General features: G+C 37.9%; 1 protein-coding gene across 1 annotated transcript in view; it reads right to left on the bottom strand.

Annotated features, from left to right (window-relative positions):
• Positions 1 to 1,687: 1,687 nt before the first annotated feature.
• Positions 1,688 to 7,021, bottom strand: part of GFPT2 (glutamine-fructose-6-phosphate transaminase 2) — a 16,233-nt gene continuing 10,899 nt past the window's right edge. Inside the window, exons 10-19 of the mRNA XM_010021813.1 lie at positions 6,619 to 6,782; positions 5,998 to 6,093; positions 5,796 to 5,893; positions 5,335 to 5,455; positions 4,867 to 5,024; positions 4,616 to 4,730; positions 3,873 to 4,000; positions 3,095 to 3,262; positions 2,507 to 2,668; positions 1,688 to 1,954 (exon numbers count right to left, since the gene is read on the bottom strand). Of these exons, the coding sequence (XP_010020115.1) occupies positions 1,910 to 1,954; positions 2,507 to 2,668; positions 3,095 to 3,262; positions 3,873 to 4,000; positions 4,616 to 4,730; positions 4,867 to 5,024; positions 5,335 to 5,455; positions 5,796 to 5,893; positions 5,998 to 6,093; positions 6,619 to 6,782 (1,255 nt within the window). The 3' untranslated portion in view covers positions 1,688 to 1,909. The remainder of the gene's footprint in view (positions 1,955 to 2,506; positions 2,669 to 3,094; positions 3,263 to 3,872; positions 4,001 to 4,615; positions 4,731 to 4,866; positions 5,025 to 5,334; positions 5,456 to 5,795; positions 5,894 to 5,997; positions 6,094 to 6,618; positions 6,783 to 7,021) is intronic.

Consider the following 7,021-nt stretch of genomic DNA (forward strand, 5'->3'; position numbering starts at 1 on the left):
TACTAATTCTAGACAGACAGTAAAAGGGGCCTTTGCATCACTTATCAAAACATGTTGGGTACCCAGTTACATATTCTTGGCATCTAGGTCAGATTATCACTGTGCTTTTTGTTATGATTTAGGTTCTTTCATGTGGTTATAAAAAGTACTAGAGCAGTTTCCAGTAAGACGCTCCTGTTACAACAACTATAACACTTTCAAGCTATTAACCTACATAAGCATTCAAACATCTCCAGTGAGAAGCAAGCCTGCAGAGGAACATCATAAAGGAAGTTTTTACTAGGCAATGATTTAGTTCATAAAATGCCAAAAATTATGAACTCTGAAATAACAAACGAGCAGAGATCTTTGCATAACTGCCTTATTTCGTTAAGGTTCATAGATGCTCCCTACTGCTAGTTAGCTCACAATCAGCAAAGTGTGCTTTTGCAAATATATATGTTAATAAAACAAGACTTTAGTCCTAGCTTGAATATATATTTAGTATTCTCTTATTTGCTGGTATAGGGTGGTGCGTTTTCTTATATATATTCCAGTGTCTGTAGTTTAGATACTATATATTAAGTTTATGGCAATTTTTTCTTGGCTAAGGAGGCAACTTTATGACCATAAAAAGCATATGTAATAATACAGACACAGCTTCTATTTTTACCTGCAGGAAATTTCTTCCCCCATTCATCTACCTCAGCAGAAGGTAAAATACAAAGGTTTAATCAGTAGCTGGTGTCAACTACAGTAGGAGCTATAATATGAAATTCCACGATTGTTTCAGTACATGTCTGGCAAAACGCTGATGAACAGTCACCAAATGGAGTTCTCCTGTACTCATGTGCTTCAGAAAGATGGTGATATGGAGCAAGCTACCCAAATTTGACCTATTATTTTGCAACACACCTTCCTACATAGGAGACCTGCGTGACACAGAAAGAACTAACCCAAGAAACAAAGAACTCTGATATCAGGATTTAGGCAAGACTAGGGAAGAACACCGTCTCTCTGACTTGTATCAGAGTACTGTGGTATTGTATGTATGTTCAGACCCTAGATGAGGAGTTGAAGATCACCAAAAACCCAAACCAAAACAAAAGAAACACAAAAAAGAAGAATTTAGGTAATCTTTTAATTGCATTGTAATCTCATTGTACACTCTTCAAACAGAAGTATCACTTGAAAGACATCCAGTTCCCTTATTTTGTTGTACTGTACATGTTATGCAAATAAGAGCTGGGGTAGCAAACAAAACAAAATGTTGCTCTGGCTTTTCAAATCATTAGTTGAAAGAAGCAGAAATTTAAAACATTGTGGGGAATTGACAGCCACAGAATTGCTTTGCAAATGACTGGTTGAATATGAAACACAGATGCAAAGGTGGGAGGGGAAGCTGGGGAGGAAGAAGGACAAGAAGTTTCCAGTTTGAGGCTGAAGTAAGAAAAAAAAACCCCTAACAACTGTACACAAGTGTCAACATGCTCAGTATTTACATTCTGAGCATTACCAATGCTACAGATAAGCAATGTACTAAAAAAATAACTTAAAAAAAGCTATACAATTGTAGTTATAAATACTATATCTTTAAAACTAGTTAAGTAGTGTAGGCTAAAAAAAATGTTCACAGTTACTCTGAAGAGAGCTGTATATATATATTGCACAGTAAAAAAGTTCATTCAGTATACCATGTGTAAACAATTTTTATCTTCTTTGGCAATTTCAGGACATAGAGGAATAGCAAAAGCACTTGAGTACAAGGCACATCAAAAGCTTTTAAAGCTGCAAGATAAATCCTTGTGACACTTTCCAGTTAGCGCTGTCATTGTCTTTAGAAAAACGTGTACCTATCAATCCAGAACAACACATTTCTACAAGTGTAACTCAGAGGTCTGGTGAGAAAAACATCAGCTGTTCATGGCTGTTATTCTACAGTAACAGATTTGGCCAAGTTTCTTGGAAAGTCCACCTAGAATGAAGAGACAGACTTTCAGAATCTGACAGAGTAATACTGACATTTTGCATTTCACAGTTCATTTAGCCTTCCTAATGAGTTCTACTTTGTTCTAGACACATTAACAAACACGAGAGACTGCAGATAATGACTCACTGTTGAATTCAGCCTTGCTTCCAAAGCCCTCTTAACAAATACATATTTGTTTTTGCACAGGGTACCTTTCCAGAGCAATCATCGTTATCAAACTGACACACCTAACCAGTGCCAAACTAAGCTGTACAAAGCACTGACCTATTTCATGTTAAAGTGCAATATCACATTTTAAGATTTAGTTCTCTGAATAAGCCCTATCTGCACTCCAAACTAGAAGGACACCAATTAGAAAAACTATAAAGCTGAAGAATTGGCACTGAAATGCCACCTCTACTACCCCAGTTGCTATAAGCTCTACTATTATCATAGTTCCTTCTTAGATATGCCATATAACTGAGTCTCTCACTTTACACTGATAGGAGGAAGTTCAAAACTGCACTAACTGGAGTGCTAAATATAGAAAGCACTTACATCATATCCTCTGAGAACAGCCAGGTGGAATGAAAGCAACTGGAGAGGAATAACACTCAAGACTCCTTGAAGGCAGTCAACTGTATGAGGCAGCTCAATGGTTTTGTAGGCAAATTTTGAGCTTTCTGTATCTTCTTTAGAACACAGAATGATTGGACGACCCTGAAAATAAAATTTTGCAGTGTTAAGTGAAGAGGTGGCTTAGGACTGCTTTGAAACATTGGTTCACAGCATGCTTGTAGTATGTTTGAAGGCACTCAGATAGCTAAAAGACGATGCCAATCTTGCATTAAGGAGTTTCTCATTCACTGATTTATGAGACTGGAATATTTTCACCCTGTAGAGTTTTAACATTACCCCATGTGCTTCAAAACAAACCAAAAACCTGAAACCACCCACATGCAATCACTTTTCACTAGTGGTCACTAGTCAGTCACTATAATGACTACCTACAATGCAGATAGAATGTTTTATTTATAACAGTAATTTAATAAATCACCAGTACATCCTTTTTCTGTGGCACAGTCAGCAGTAACACATCACACACAATCTCCTTCTCTGTGACACTGTGTTAGTTAAACAGCTTACCTGTCGAGCAGTGACCTGTTGCAGAGCATTCTGGCACTTGGTGAAACAAGGATCCTTCATTATCACCATGATAACAGGCATTTGTTTATCTATGAGGGCCAAGGGCCCATGTTTCAGCTCACCAGCCAGGATACCTTCAGAGTGCATATAGGTGATTTCTTTTATTTTCTAAAATTAAGAAAAAAAAAGCAAATGCCATCAAGTTACCGGTAAATCAGATGAGAAATAAAAGAAAGCAAAACAGGAAGGCTGTATATCTGCCTCTTAAATACAGACATATGGTATTAAGTTGGTATTTTCAAAGATCAGCTGGAGGAAGCAAGAGCTTGCCCCTTGACACACATTTGCAGATAAAGAAACAGAGTAATTAACAGGAACTTTAAGAAACAAACAATCAGCAAAACCTTGGCTAATGCAGTCTCTATCATTAACATTTCAAACTTCTGTGGGAGGTGGGTATGTGTCCATTCCACCAGAATGTTCGTAACAATTCATGTTTATGAGCGTCTCACCTGAACATCAGCACACTGTGATTTTGTATATATTTAATAGATTCATCCAACACTCTATTTATTATGTGAAAGAAACAAGAAACTGATTAGTGCATCCAGGTTCACCTTACGTATGTGTTCAACCCAACAGGACTAAATACTCTTAGTTGCAGATAGCAGGTTTTACTGCAGCACAATTAAGCTGAAATATCAGAAATAAACTATGTTGTGAAAACCACAAAAGCTCATTTTAAACAACATCTAACAATATATTGAGAGGTTCTTACCAGAGCTCCTTCCAGACAAGTGGCATAATTATACCCACGACCCATAACCAGCAGGGACCTTTGTTTGTACAGTTCAAGAGCTAAATCATGTATCTTCTCATCCAAGGACAAGACTTCCTTAATCATCTCTATTGGGACACATAAAAAGCACACATTAAAAACTTTAACTGGAAAAGACAGTTTGCTTGTAGTAGGATGTTCTAATAATTTGTTAGGATAAAATGCTCTTAATATAATTCAATCAGTAACTTTGCATCTTTAACTGGATAAAGATATTTTAAGGATATTTTCTCCAGCCTTACTTACAGTAACAAATTTAAAGCAACTATTGGTTTAAGCAGTGCTTACGCATCCCATTTGTATTTCTAAAGGAAGTTGTGAACATCCACTTTAAAGTCACCTTGAATTAGTTTCCTTTCCTCTATCCTGATATAAAGTGAAAGGCTTTAAAAATTTCAAATCATCAGGAGATCAAGTAATGTACCTCATACAAAACTACTTTATTGTAATTAGAAAACCCAACCCATGAAAATTCTGATCTTCCTGCCAATTTTCTTGAAAGGGCACTTGTAAAATTGGCCATTAGTGAAGAAACTAACAGTCCATTTTTCTTGTATTGTCTACTTTTCAGGAGAAGGGAGGAGAGTGAAACTTCAACGAGAAAGAAACATCCCCAGTAGTATTTTATGTTGCCCATTAAACAACATCCCCTATCCCTCCTAAACCCCAAAATATCAATATACCTGGCAATGATTTTAGTCCACTAATGATTTCCTGTCGCCTTTTCTGCAAGGAAATTCTGTCTTCAGACATCATTAGGCCAAACATTACAAGAGACACGAACTGGCTGGTATAAGCCTGCAGACAAAACAAAACATTAAGCAGCTAAGTCTGCAGAGAGTTAGTATGAGCTCAGTTTGAAGTGCTACAATTAAAACTTTAACTGGATTCCACAAGGCTGAAGTATGAAAGTCAAACCCTGAACAGCAATTACCTTTGTGCTTGCCACACCTATCTCAGGTCCTGCATTGATATGAACACCACAGTCAGTCTCTCTGGATATTGAGCTTCCAACTGTGTTTGTGATGCCAACTGTTAGAGCACGACGTTCCTTACAGTACCTCAAGGCCATAAGTGTGTCTGCAGTTTCACCTGAAAAACATTTACATCTTGACTTCAGGTTGACAGAGGATAGTAATGATTCCTGAAAAGCATTAACATTCTACACAGTGAGTTCTAAGTAACTGAATCCACAATGCAAAAGCAACTGAAAACAATCCTTCAGCACTCACTCATTGTTTATGTATTTGAATCAAGCCTGGAAGAAACTTGAATTCAAGACAAATCTGTCCCATTAGCCATCACCTTCCTTTGCAACATGCAGGAAGTAATAAATCAGTGGCTTTTAAAAATACTTCTACAGTTTGCACTCTATTGAAGACAACCAGTAATCACAGCTTACCTGACTGACTTATAAAAAAGCACACATCATCTCTGAATACAGGTGTGTTTCTATCGAGGAAGTCACTAGCAAGTTCCACCATCACTGGTAACTCAGTTAATTCTTCCAGTACTTGTCGAGTCTGTATTCAAGCAGCACACAATATTTGTTAATATTGCCACCCATAAAAACCTTGGTGTCTTAAGAGTCAGAGACAATCTAAATGGATTCTTACTACAAAAACTGGTAACTACAGCTCACCAGAGATTTAAAAGACAAGGTGAAAAAGAGAATTTCTAGCACGGGAGATAACGGCATCACAGCATTAATAAATACTGTGGTGTAAAGGAAATCTAGAAGTTGTGAGATCCCTCAATTAAAGGCAAAGTTTGAGATACAGAAGAAAAAGCAGATGAAGAGCTATTGTCTAAAAATCCAGCAACCAGGAGTTAATATGTGCATTTAGCTAAAGCTGAACGTACAGCAACTGCAGCATGGTAACTGGTCCCACAGCCAATAATGATCAGTCTTCGGCATCTTCTGATTTCTTTGAGATGATCCTTCAGCCCCCCCAGCAGAACTGTAAACAAACAAGCAAGCACATATCAATGGTGTATTTTATGTTCTAGCTAACATGTTCAGAACTGCAGGCTTAGTGCAGCCTGACGGGCTGTTCTGAGTTACCTGTGCTGCTCTCGAAATTCACCCTGCCTCTCATCGTGTTCACAACTGATTCTGGTTGTTCAAAAATTTCCTTCTGCATGAATGCACTGAAGTTCCCTGTTTAGAAAAACAGTACATGGTTAAACTTACATTTGTTATTTGAAGTCTATTACAGTTAAAAAGAGACAACTTTTAAGATGACCTGTAGTAGCAAGTGATTTAAGTTGAATGCGTTAGCTTAGGAACAGGCGAGAAGAAAGGAGGGATTGGTAGTTCCTCTATTTGGTTGGTTTCATTTCCTAACTCTGACAAGGAACTGCATTCCTTTTTAAGGAAACTTCTGTATTACACTTCAGTTCTCTGTTTACAGTGAAAGTAACTATAACATTTTAACAGTAGTTACATTTTTACTAAATATTGAGATGAATAGAAGTATATAGGACTTTTCCAAGGCTAAAAATGGGTAGTGTCCCACACCACCCATCTTCCCTTGGTCTAAAGCTTGGGATTGTCAGCTCCCAGTACAAAGAGCCTACACATCAGGTCATTTGCAAATCAAATTAGCAGTTTTCTGCCTTACCTACTATGTAAACAGTCAATATTCATCTCTGATGATATTTGCTAACAGATGTTTCAACCCACCCTTCATGATTTGCTGCAATTCCATCTGCAAGGTTTGGATGGCTCGGGAGGGATCATCACTAGCTGAACGCTCGAGACGGTGAATTGAAAGCTTCCCATCAGTTACTGCTGCAATGTCATCATCTTCTAAGAAAATTACTCTGTTGGTGTGCTCAATGATAGCACTGCAGGAAAAAACAGAAGCAAAACAAACCTGATGTGTCAGTAAGAGCAGGCAGCAGGACACCGCAAAGCAATTAAATATGCAACACAGCACTTGCAGCTCACCTTCCATCTTCCTTTTGGACATCACTACAGACAGAGCCATCTTAAAGGAAATGGCTCCATCTGCTGCTCCTCCTGCACTCTCACAGGAACCTGGAGCAGGTGGCTTGGGAACCGCAGCATCTTGCATCAGCAAGTT

This window comes from Nestor notabilis, unplaced genomic scaffold (genome assembly GCF_000696875.1).
Source record: "Nestor notabilis isolate BGI_N333 unplaced genomic scaffold, ASM69687v1 scaffold8959, whole genome shotgun sequence".
In the NCBI taxonomy this organism is placed as follows: Eukaryota; Metazoa; Chordata; class Aves; order Psittaciformes; family Psittacidae; genus Nestor; species Nestor notabilis.